General features: G+C 40.2%; 1 protein-coding gene across 1 annotated transcript in view; it reads left to right on the plus strand.

Annotated features, from left to right (window-relative positions):
- Window positions 1-12,428, plus strand: part of COPE (COPI coat complex subunit epsilon) — a 64,079-nt gene that overhangs the window by 36,782 nt on the left and 14,869 nt on the right. Inside the window, exon 8 of the mRNA XM_040417433.1 lies at window positions 1,956-2,024. Coding sequence (XP_040273367.1) covers window positions 1,956-2,024 — 69 coding nt within the window. The remainder of the gene's footprint in view (window positions 1-1,955; window positions 2,025-12,428) is intronic.

Below are 12,428 nucleotides of genomic sequence, written 5' to 3' on the forward strand. Positions count from 1 at the left end.
GTTGGGTAGTTGACTTGTTGGTTCCACTTTGTTGGTCATTACCTTTTCTCACTACTTGGACACGCAACTGGCAGTCTCTCTCTCCAGGCTGAGGGTATAGCTGCTGGAGGAGGGGCTTAACAGTTTTAACTTAGTGTCACGCCTCCTAGGGAGCTGAGCTATACCCAAGGTCTCCTGTGTCCCCCAAGGAAGAGCGGGAAAGAGATTTTACTGGTAAGTTATACAAAAATCTCGTTATTAGATCTTTCTGATATAGCTGCCCTAATTGTGGAGACTGTGATCACAAGGGGAGGTCATTTCTGTGAATTTACACATCCATACAAGTTGTTTTTTTGTCCGGCCACCTCTCAGCATGTTTTCTGTGCTGTGGCTGCATCTCCGGCCCATCCCCATTATAGTGAATGTGGCCAGGGCAGACTTCTGGCAGCACACATGTGCAAATGTTAGTTTGGATCTGGCAGGCTGTTCCTCTGCCGGACAAGACTAACGCAAGTATGAAAGAAGTCTTACAGTCTGAAAAGCTGTATATCTCTGTATTTATTCCATCTATAGATCAGCCTATATAGATGAATGTGTATATCCCTATACAGTTGTTATATTTGGAGCCTGTATAGACTCTGGCTACAGTAGAAGTACAGCATTACCTGTAAAGTGCTTACTAAAAGTATAAAACAATAATCACTGAGTCATGCAGCTTGCACAATTTCTCACGAGTGGCATTTGTTGCTTATGCTCTCCTCCGTAATAGGTAGTACGTTTTTGGTGGGTCTCACCAGTTACAATTATGAGGGCCCCAAGTCCCCCATTCCTCTTAACCAGCACTTGCTCTGCTGTTTCTGTAGTTCCTATAGAATTTTAGGGAACTGCAGTGGTCATATTTGGTTGGTGCTCCATTTAGACTGTTCCTGACCAAAGATGTGCTGGTAAGGAGGAGTTGGGCACTTGGGACCTCCATACTAGTGATCAGTTGGGCCCGCAGTGATCTACTGTTTATCACCTGTCACATGGATAGGTACCATATACTCATTGTTTTGGTGAAAGAACTTACTGAACTGAATGCTACTTTTTTACTTTTAATAGTTTATTCTGTTAATAGAAATGTTAGTTGACTTGTAGTCACAGTTGTCACTGGCTTATTCACACATCTGTGTACAGACTGTTTTGCATCCATATTGTCTGAGTTCAGGACGTGTCTTTGTCTCAGATTTTCACCATGGTTGATGCCACTTGTCATCTGAAACAATAGTACAGGTGTGACCTGTCAATGCATGGTAATCCGCATGTGAATACCACAGCTGGACCACACTATTTCACCTAAGGGTGCTGCCACACGTTCCAATTTTTTTAATGCAGTTTTTGAAACCAAAACCAGGAGGGGATTGAAAAAAGTGGAGAAGTTGTATCTGTCCTTTTATACTTTCACTCCTGTTATGATCCACTTCTGATTTTGGCTTAAAAAACGACCTCAAAAGCCTAAACATGTGACAGCACCCTTAAAGTCGTTCTCTGGGGTTTTGATATTGATGGCCTATTCCCAGGATAGGTGCTCAATATCAGATTGGTGGGGGTCGGACTCCTGGAACACCTAGATCAGCTCTTTGTCAGAGCTCTGGTTAGCGCTGCAGTCTCCTCACAGCTTACCAAGCACAGTGCCATATATTGAATAGTGGCTAGTTATTGCAACTTAGCTCCATGCACTTGAGCTGCACCTAGGCCATGTGATCCATGTATGGTGACGTCACTGGCCTAGAAAGAGGCTACAGCGCTCAGAGAACATTGTGGCCTCTTCAATACAGCTGATTAGCAGGGGTTCCGATACTCAGACTCCTGCCAATCTGATATTGATGACCTATCCTCATGATAGGCCATCAGTATCAAATTCCCAGAGAACCCCTTTAACCTTTTCTCAATTTCATAAAAAGGGTCACATGACAGTATCTCTCCTTGATTTGCAGGAGAGCAGCCACCCAGAAACCCTGATTAATTTTATTGTACTAACGCAACACATTGGAAAACCACCAGAGGTGAGTGAATTAATTGGTTTATCTCTTTATTATCACATTTTCTGTTTGTTATCCTCATGCAGCTTTAAATAGACCTTTCATCTGTTTTACTTATAGGAGCTAAATACCTGTACTTGTGAGGTACCCCCTGCTGATGCTGCCACTTTTTTTTTTTTTTTTGTTTTAACATCGCTCCCAACGCCCCGCTGTGCCCTCCTGAAGTTTTCCCGCTCAGTATGTTAATACTGAGCATCGGTACAGGGAGGAGGAGACGCCAGGGTTTCTCAATGGGCGTCTCCGTCTCCCTGGCTGTGCCGCGATCCAGTCACAGCGGAAAGCGTCACAGCCAGGGAGGTTAGTATACTGTTAAAAAAAAAAAAAAAAAAACGGGTGGCAGCATCAGCCCCACAAGTACACGTATTTAGCTCCTATAAGTAAAACATAGGATTATGGTACACATTTACTACAGAAAGATTTACTCCAAAATACAAATGGAAATATGCAAGCTAATCATGCTGCAAAATATGATTTCACATTTAGAATGAATGAAAGCCATGACATTCAATCCGCACAAAGCATACTCTAGGTATATAAGAAGCTGTAGCATGCCATCTCATTGATTTTTATCCTTTCGTGCTGCTGATTTTAATTTTTTTTTTCACAGCATGTTAATGGGATTTTGTAACAAAAAACACAGTTCACATGCACTCCATTGTACCTTGTTGCTATATGTAAAGGGGTTGGCCCATCTCATATCGCTAGTATATGCCCCCAATGTCTGATAAGTGTGGGCCCCACCTCTGGGACAGCCACCTATCTTTAGACCAGACCTCACAAAGTAATGGAGAGTGCGGCCAACCTCCATTCATTTCTATGGGAATGCCGAAAATACCTGAGCGCTGGCTCTGCAATTTCCGTAAGCCCCACAGAAGTGAATGGAGCGATGGCCACGTTTGCCATTCAACTCCATTGTTTTCCAGAGGTGTGACTTGCACCCATCAGACATTGGGGGCATATCCTCCAATGTCCAAGATGGGACAACCTCTTTAACCTCTTACGGACACAGGGCGTACCTGTACGCCCTGATGTCCTGGTACTTAAAGACATAGGGCGGGCAGTGATCGGAACTGGGTGCCTGCTGTGTAATATAGAGCAACCAAAAATCATATGTACCCTAAAATAGTACCAACAAAACTGCCACCTTATCCCGTAGTTTCCAAAATGAGGTCATTTTTTTGGAGTTTCTACACTAGGGGTGCATCTGGGGGCTTCAAATGGACATGGTGTCTAAAAACCAATCCAGCAAAATCTGCCTTCCAGAAACCATATGGCATTCCTTTCCTTCTGCGCCCTGACGTGTGCCTGTACAGTAGTTTACGACCACATATGGGGTGTTTCTATAAACTACAGAATCAGGGCAATAAATATTGAGTTTTGTTAACCCTTGCTTTGTTACTGGAAAAAATTTATTAAAATGGAACATTTGCCCAAAAATTGAAATTCTGAATTTTTATCTCCATTTGCCAATAACTCTTGTGGAACACCTAAAGGGTTAACAAAGTTTGTAAAATCTGTTTTCAATACCTTGAGGGGTGTAGTTTCCAAAATGGGGTCATTTTTGGGTGGTTTCTATTATGTAAGCCTCACAAAGTGACTTAAGACCTGAACTGGTCCTTAAAAAGTGGGTTTTGGAAAATTTCGGAAGAATTTCAAGATTTGCTTCTAAGCCTTGTAACGTCCCCAAAAAATATAATGGCATTCACAAAATGATCCAAACATGAAGTAGACATATGGGGAATGTAAAGTAATACCTATTTTTGGAGGTATTACTATGTATTATAGAAGTAGAGAAATTGAAATGTGGAAATTTTTCCAAATTTTTGGTAAATTTGGTATTTTTTATAAATAAAAATGATTTTTTTACTCCATTTTACCAGTGTCATGAAGTACAATATGTGACGAAAAAACAATTTTAGAATGGCCTGGATAAGTAAAAGCGTTGGTCAGATTTGCAAAAAATGGCCTGGTCCTTAAGGTGAAAATGAGCCCGGTCCATAAGGGGTTAACTATAGTAGTAGATTTTTTTGCATAAATGTGTATAGTGAAGAACAGCACTTATGGCATATACATATTTTACCTAATCAATCTTTAAAAGTAGAAGAAATTCAAATAGTAGAGCGCAGTAACAGGGATGTCAGATTCCCCACAGCTGTCAGGAAGTGTAATAAACCGTAAAGAATATACAACAAAACGTCAACTCAGTCGTGTTTGCTTGGGAATTGAACTAGATCCACTTGTCTGAGTGCAAAGAATTGCATTCCCACTGGTCAGTGAGCCAACATCATTTATGGAAAAAGATTTGAATCTAAAATGTAGATATTTTTCCAATTAATCTATTTAAAAGTTTAGCATCACAACATGCAGTAAAATGTAGAGAAACAGCTTTTCGAACCACATTGGTTTTCAGTCGTAGCATGACAAACAGCTCTTCACACAAATATTATTATTTTTTAACTAATTTTTATTTAAAGCATAATTAATCAAAGACATAAATATCGTTTTCTCCCCATATCCACCCCAATCACCCAAACTCTAACCTCCCAATCCTGCGATGCGTCTCATCCTTTTTATCAGATAATAAAGTTAGAACAAAAATAAATGGCGAGCGAGGGGGAAAGAAAAGGACGGATCAAGAAGAAAAAAGGAACCTACCGCTTCCATTCTCGCCATATCTTGGACCATTTTTGTTCAGAATTCCTCTGATTGTACAAGATGTTCTCGTATCTCTTAACCTTCTTTACTAGGCATAACCATTCATTAATTTTTGGAGTGTTTTGAGAAAACCATACTCGGATAATTAAAAGTCTGGCAAGGAACATAATTTTAGCCAAAAGGATCTTTCGGTATTTATGACAAATTAAGTTAGAAAGATCATTCAATATCCAACACTCAGGTATCGGTGGAATTGCTATCTTTTTAGGTTTTTGAGTAATAAAATTACAAATTGATTCCCAATATAATTTTAAATCTGGACACAACCAAATAAGATGGAGAAAGTCAGCGCCCTGTGACCCACACCGAGAACAATTAGAGGATTCTCCTAGACCACATTTATTAAGCCAGGTCGGAGTGATATACACTCTGTGAGTGATATTAAATTGGATCATTACATTATTAAAATTGTGCGAAACTAATTTTAAATAAGCGAAAATGTGTCCCCACCCCTGTGAGATAACCATCGGACAGTCATTTTCCCAGGCCCTCTGGCCTGGTGGGTGAAACAACCTTAGAAAAAAATGAACTAGTTACGGTAATAATTTATAAAATTGGGAAATCCTACCCTTATAGCCAGAAGTTCCCAGCATAACACTCAAAGGTGAGGAAGTGTCTATCTCCAAAAGTGAAACCTCTTTTACCCTTGACAAAGCAGAACGTAACTGAAAATACCGAAACCAACTTAAATTACCTAAATTTCCCTCTAGTGCTAAACTCGAGAGAGGGACTACCTCTCCATGCTTCACCACCTGTGAAAGATACATAATATTGCCCTTTTGCCAAAATTGATCACCAAGTAGTTTATCAACCTCCTGTAGAAAAAAAAATTATGCCACAAAGGAGTGCACTGAAGGAAACCTTTTAACCCCATCCATCCTCTGATAGTCCGCGATCTAGAAAATAACTTCCGAGTTACTCTGTACTCTTGTTCGAGATTCATCAATCTCCTCGATTCCAATAGTGTAAACATATTATCAAAGGGTGATCGGTTAACCAAGGTCTTACACAAAGCACTTTTCTCCCAGTGACAATATAACAATAATTGGCCAGCTATAAAATAACCCTTGAAGTAGATAAGATTCAGTCCTCCCCGTGCCAAGGACTTATAAAAATGTTCCTGTTTTAGCTTCACTCACTTCTTTGTCCAAAGTAGGTAGTTCGAAAAGTTTGATTAACTTATCCTCAATCTAAACTGGGGAATTCCGGAGAATGTAAAGAAGTTGGGGCAAAATTACCATCTTAATTAAAGATACTCTATCGGCTCTAGTCAAAGGTAGACGCAGACATATAGTAATTTTTTTATCTCCACTTACTTATCAGTGGTAACAAATTTAGCTGAATATAATCCTCAACCCTGGTATTCCACTGTCTCGACTACTTTTAAGGGTCCATTCACACGTCCGCAAAATGGGTCCGGATCTGTTCCGCAACATTGCGAAACGGATCCGAACCCATTCATTTTCAATGGAGCCGGAAAAGATGCTGACAGCACAAAGTGTGCCGTCCGCATCCGCACTTCCATTCCGCAAAAAATAGAACATGTCCTATTCTTGTCCGCAGACACTGACAGTAAAGGGCATTTCTATTATAGTGACGGCCATGTGCGGTCCGCAAAATGCGGAACACACATGGCCGGTGTCCGCGTTTTACGGATCCGCAATTTGCGGACTGCAGAACACTTGCGGACGTGTGAATGGACCCTAAAACTGTATGTAGGCCCTCACTCAAATACTCAAAATTATCCAGTAACATAAGGGTAGTTAATATCTAGACCAGAGACTTCCCCAGAAGAGTTAACGAAATAAATAACTCTCGGGAGAGTAATGTTGGTTATATTTATGTAAAATAATACATCATCCGCATATAAAGAAATCCTATCCTCTGGTCCCGATACTCCAAAACCCTCAATAATTATGTCTTGCCTAATACTGAGTGCTAGGGGCTCAATATAAATGTCAAACAATAGTGATGACAGGGGACAGCCCTGGTGAGTACCTCTGGACAACAAAAAAACTAGGGGATAAAATACTGTTGACATTCAGTCTGGCAGTAGGGGACTTATACAGGAGCTTAACCATATTAATAAATCTAGGTCCATCCAGTACCTTTCAGAGAAATTTCCACTCCACCCTGTCGAACGCCTTAGAGGCGTATAAAGACAGGATGGAGCGGGAATCCCCACCGGGAGACTGCATGTTCGCAAAGAGACGATGAAGGTTGTGCTGGGTACCTTTATTGGGAATAAACCCGTTCTGAGGGAATCACTCTGGAAGGCCTGATAGCCAGCATCTTTGCAGAAGCTTGACATCAGCGTTCAAAAGCGATATCGGTCTATAAGACTTAATATCTAAAATACTTTCCTTTTTTTTTTTTTATTAATACAAATACCGCCTCGCCCATTGACCCAGGTACAATACCCTCCTCCAGGAACTTAACACTTACCCTCAGTAAATATGGAAGTATGACATCTCCATATTTACGATAAAGCTTGCACCATCAGAGCTGGGGGAGAAGTTTCCAGAACAGGCCTTTAGTGCGGCCTCTAACTCCTGTAGGGAAAATTCTGCGTCAAGGGAGCTTCTCTGTACTTCAGTAAGGAGTGGAAACTTGATGGAGTTCAAGTAGGCCTCCATCTTTTCATCCGTACTAATGTTGCCAGTTTTATATAATTCCGAGAAGTGTTTCATAAAAGTTCCCTTTTATTTTTTGCTGGTCTACACTAATTATACCCTTCACACAGATATTAAAAGTCAAAAGTCCCAGGTCTGCATGGTTTACAAATTAAATAAGTGTTAACTGGTTTCTGATTTGCCTTTAGCCATTAACAGTCAACAACCAGTTAACTATTTATTTAAAAATAGGGAAAAGAAGAAAAGTAGACAAATTAGGTATCGCCGCGTCCGTATCGACCGGCTCTATAAATAAAAATCACATGATCTAACCCCTTAAAGGAACACCGTCAAAAAAATAAAATAAAAACTGTGCTAAAAAAAACTTTTTTGGTCACCTTACATCACTAAAAGTGCAACACCAAGCGATTAAAAAGGTATATGCCTCCAAAAATACTACCAATCTAACCGTCACCTCATCCTGCAAAAAATGATACCCTAACTAAGACAATCGCCCACAAAATAAAAAAAACTATGGAAACACTAAAACATGATTTTTTGGTTTCAAAAATGCTGTTATTGTGTAAAACTTATATATATAAATGACCTAACCCCTCAGATGAACTGTAAAAATAAAAACGGTGTCAAAAAAATCCACTTTTACATCACAAAAAGTGTAATAGCAAGCGATCAAAAAGTCATGCACCCCAAAATAGTGCCAAATCAAACCGTCATCTCATCCCGCAAAAATGATACCCTACCTAAGACAATCGCCCAAAAACTGAAAAACCTATGGCTCTCAGAATATGGAGACACTAAAACATGTTTGTTTGTTTTTGTTTAAAAAATTATATTATTGTGTAACACTTACATAAATGAAAAACTGGGAGAATACAATGTTTTTAAAAAGGTACTTTGCCATTTTTTAAGTTTTTTTTAAATATTTTGATATTTTTATTGTTGTATAGCATTGTGACATGGTGGATCAGTGGTTTCCACTGTTACCATACAGCAAAGGGGTCCTGGATTCAAATGTCAAAGGCAACATCTGCATGGAGTTTGTATGCCCCCTCCCATCTTTGCATGGGTTTCTTCAATACTCCAAAAAGTAGTAGATTAATTGGCGCCCTACGAATATGGCCTGTATGTGCCCAAGATAGGTTGTAATGAGGGCTGATAATCTCTGTACAGCAAACAGTAATATGTTGGGGCTAGAGCTGTTGCGATACCAAATTTTTTTATTCGATTTCGATAGCATAAAAAAGTATTGCGATACTCGATACCATTCGATACCACGTGAAATAAGAAAACAAAAAAGCCATGTGCATTCCGCATTTTAAAAAATTGCGAATCGCGCAATTTTTATAAATTTTTTCTGTTCCGGCGTTCACCGCATTGATTTTTTAAAATATTTTAATAGTTTGGACTTTTCTGACGTGGCGATATGTGATATGTTAATTTATTGTTTATATATTTTATATGTGAAATTGGGAAAGGGGGTGACTTAATATTTTGGTGGGTTTTAAAAATATATTTTTTTTTACACTTTTTATTTAACCACCTCAGCTCCCCTAGCTTAACCTCTTAAGGACACATGACGTACCGGTACGTCATGATGTCCTGGTACTTAAGGACACATGACGTACCGGTACGTCATGTGTTGTTCCGATCACTGCCGCCCGGCCGGCAGTGATCGGAACCCGGTGCCTGCTCAAATCATCGAGCAGGCACCTAGGCTAAATGCGCGGGGGGGTCCCGTGACCCCCCCATGTCGGCGATCGCGGCAAACCGCAGGTCAATTCAGACCTGCGGTTTGCTGCGATTTCTGCAGTTTCTGATCCCTGCGGTCCCTGACCGCGGGGATCAGAAACTTTAGTATTCCTAAAATAGATCTGTATCCCTCCCCCTGCACCCCCCGAGTGATTTTAGCCCGGTGGGAGGTGCAGGGGGAGGGTTGCGGGCAGTGCGGGCGGTGCGGGAGGCGGGCGGTGCGGCAGGCGGGATCGCGATCCCCCGCCCGCCTCCCCTTGTATAATCGTTGGTTTCTAGTGGGTATACCAGGGTGCCAGCACATTGCTGGCACCCTGGTATAAACGGCTGACATCTGCGATGCGATGTCAGCCGTTAACCCTTTCCATACAGCGGTCCGTACGGACCGCTGTATGGAAAAGGTTAACAGCGCAGGGAGCTCCCTCCCTCTCCCATCGGGGCTGCTGTGCCTTTGCAGCCCCCCGATGGGAGAGGGAGAGAGCCCCCAGAGAGCCCCCCTCAGCCCTGTGCTTACCCTTCCCCGTCTGCGCAGTTCTGAGCAGACGGGGAAGGTTCCCATGGCAACAGGACGCCTCTCAGGCGTCCTGCTGTCCATGGTGCTGAACAGATCTGTGCTGAAAGCATAGATCTGTTCAGTGTAAGTAAAATACAGTACAGAACAATATATATTGTACTGTACTGTATTATACAGACATCAGACCCACTGGATCTTCAAGAACCAAGTGGGTCTGGGTCAAAAAAAAAGTTATAAAAAGTGAAAAAAAAGTAAAAATCAAAAAACACATTTATCACTGATTAAAAATGAAAAAAATAAAATTCCCTACACATGTTTGGTATCGCCGCGTCCGTAACGACCTGATCTATAAAACGGTTATGTTACTTTACCCGAACGGTGAACGCCATAAAAATAAAAAATAAAAAACTATGATGAAATTGAAATTTTGCCCACCTTACTTCCCAAAAAAGGTAATAAAAGTGATCAAAAAAGTCGCATGTACGCCAAAATAGTACCAATCAAACCGTCATCTCATCCCGCAAAAATCATACCCTACCCAAGATAATCGCCCAAAAACTGAAAAAACTATGGCTCTTAGACTATGGAAACACTAAAACATGATTTTTTTTGTTTCAAAAATGAAATCATTGTGTAAAACTTACATAAATAAAAAAAAAAGTATACATATTAGGTATCGCCGCGTCCGTATCGACCGGCTCTATAAAAATATCACATGATCTAACCCCTCAGATGACCACCGTAAAAAAATTAAAATAAAAACGGTGTAAAAAAAGCCATTTTTTGTCATCTTACGTCACAAAAAGTGTAATAGCAAGCAATCAAAAAGTCATATGCACCCCAAAATAGATGCCAATCAAACCGTCATTTCATCCCGCAAAAAATGAGACCCTACTTAAGATAATCGCCCAAAAACTGAAAAAACTATGGCTCTTAGACTATGGAGACACTAAAACATTTTTTTTGTTTTAAAAATGAAATCATTGTGTAAAACTTACATAAATAAAAAAAATAGTATACATATTAGGTATCGCCACGTCCGTGACAACCTGCTCTATAAAATTACCACATGATCTAACCTGTCAGATGAATGTTGTCAATAACAAAAAATAAAAACGTGCCAAAAAATCTATTTCTTGTTACCTTGCCGCACAAAAAGTGTAATATAGAGCAACCAAAAATCATATGTACCCTAAACTAGTACCAACAAAACTGCCACCCTATCCCGTAGTTTCTAAAATGGGGTCACTTTTTTGGAGTTTCTACTCTAGGGGTGCATCAGGGGGGCTTCAAATGGGACATGGTGTAAAAAAAAACTGTCCAGCAAAATCTGCCTTCCAAAAACCGTATGGCGTTCCTTTCCTTCTGCGCCCTGCCGTGTGCCCGTACAGCAGTTTACGACCACATATGGGGTGTTTCTGTAAACTACAGAATCAGGGCCATAAATAATGAGTTTTGTTTGGCTGTTAACCCTTGCTTTGTAACTGGAAAAAAAATATTAAAATGGAAAATCTGCCAAAAAAGTGAAATTTTGAAATTGTATCTCTATTTTCCATTAAATCTTGTGCAACACCTAAAGGGTTAACAAAGTTTGTAAAATCAGTTTTGAATACCTTGAGGGGTGTAGTTTCTTAGATGGGGTCACTTTTATGGAGTTTCTACTCCAGGGGTGCATCAGGGGGGCTTCAAATGGGACATGGTGCCAAAAAAACAGTCCAGCAAAATCAGCCCTCCAAAAACCAAACGGCGCACCTTTCACTCTACGCCCCGCTGTGTGCCCGTACAGTAGTTTACGGCCACATATGGGGTGTTTCTGTAAACAGCAGAGTCAGGGCAATAAAGATACAGTCTTGTTTGGCTGTTAACCCTTGCTTTGTTAGTGGAAAAAATGGGTTAAAATGGAAAATTAGGCAAAAAAATGAAATTCTCAAATTTCATCGCCATTTGCCAATAACTCCTGTGCAACACCTAAAGGGTTAACGATGTATGTAAAATCAGTTTTGAATAGCTTGAGGGGTGTAGTTTCTTAGATGGGGTCACTTTTAGGGAGTTTCTCCTCTAGGGGTGCATCAGGGGGCTTCAAATGGGACATGGTGTAAATAAACCAGTCCATAAAAATCAGCCCTCCAAAAACCATACGGCGCACCTTTCACTCTACGCCCCGCTGTGTGGCCGTACAGTAGTTTACGGCCACATATTGGGTGTTTCTGTAAACGGCAGAGTCAGGGCAATAAAGATACAGTCTTGTTTGGCTGTTAACCCTTGATTTGTTAGTGGAAAAAATGGGTTAAAATGAAAAATTAGACAAAAAAATGAAATTCTCAAATTTCCTCCCCATTTGCCAATAACTCTTGTGCAACACCTAAAGGGTTAACAACGTATGCAAAATCAGTTTTGAATACCTTGAGGGGTGTAGTTTCTTAGATGGGGTCATTTTTGGGTGGTTTCTATAATGTAAGCCTCGCAAAGTGACTTGAGACCTGAACGGGTCCCTAAAAATTGAGTTTTTGTAAATTTCTGAAAAATTTCAAGATTTGCTTCTAAACTTCTAAGCCTTATAACATCCCCAAAAAATAAAATATCATTCCCAAATCAATTCTAACATGAAGTAGACATATGGGGAATGTAAAGTCATCACAATTTTTGGGGGTATTACTATGTATTACAGAAGTAGAGAAACTGAAACTTTGAAATTTGCAAATTTTTCCAAATTTTTTGTTAAATTAGGTATTTTTTGGTGCAAAAAAAATAATTTTT

This window comes from Bufo bufo, chromosome 2, assembly GCF_905171765.1.
Source record: "Bufo bufo chromosome 2, aBufBuf1.1, whole genome shotgun sequence".
In the NCBI taxonomy this organism is placed as follows: Eukaryota; Metazoa; Chordata; class Amphibia; order Anura; family Bufonidae; genus Bufo; species Bufo bufo.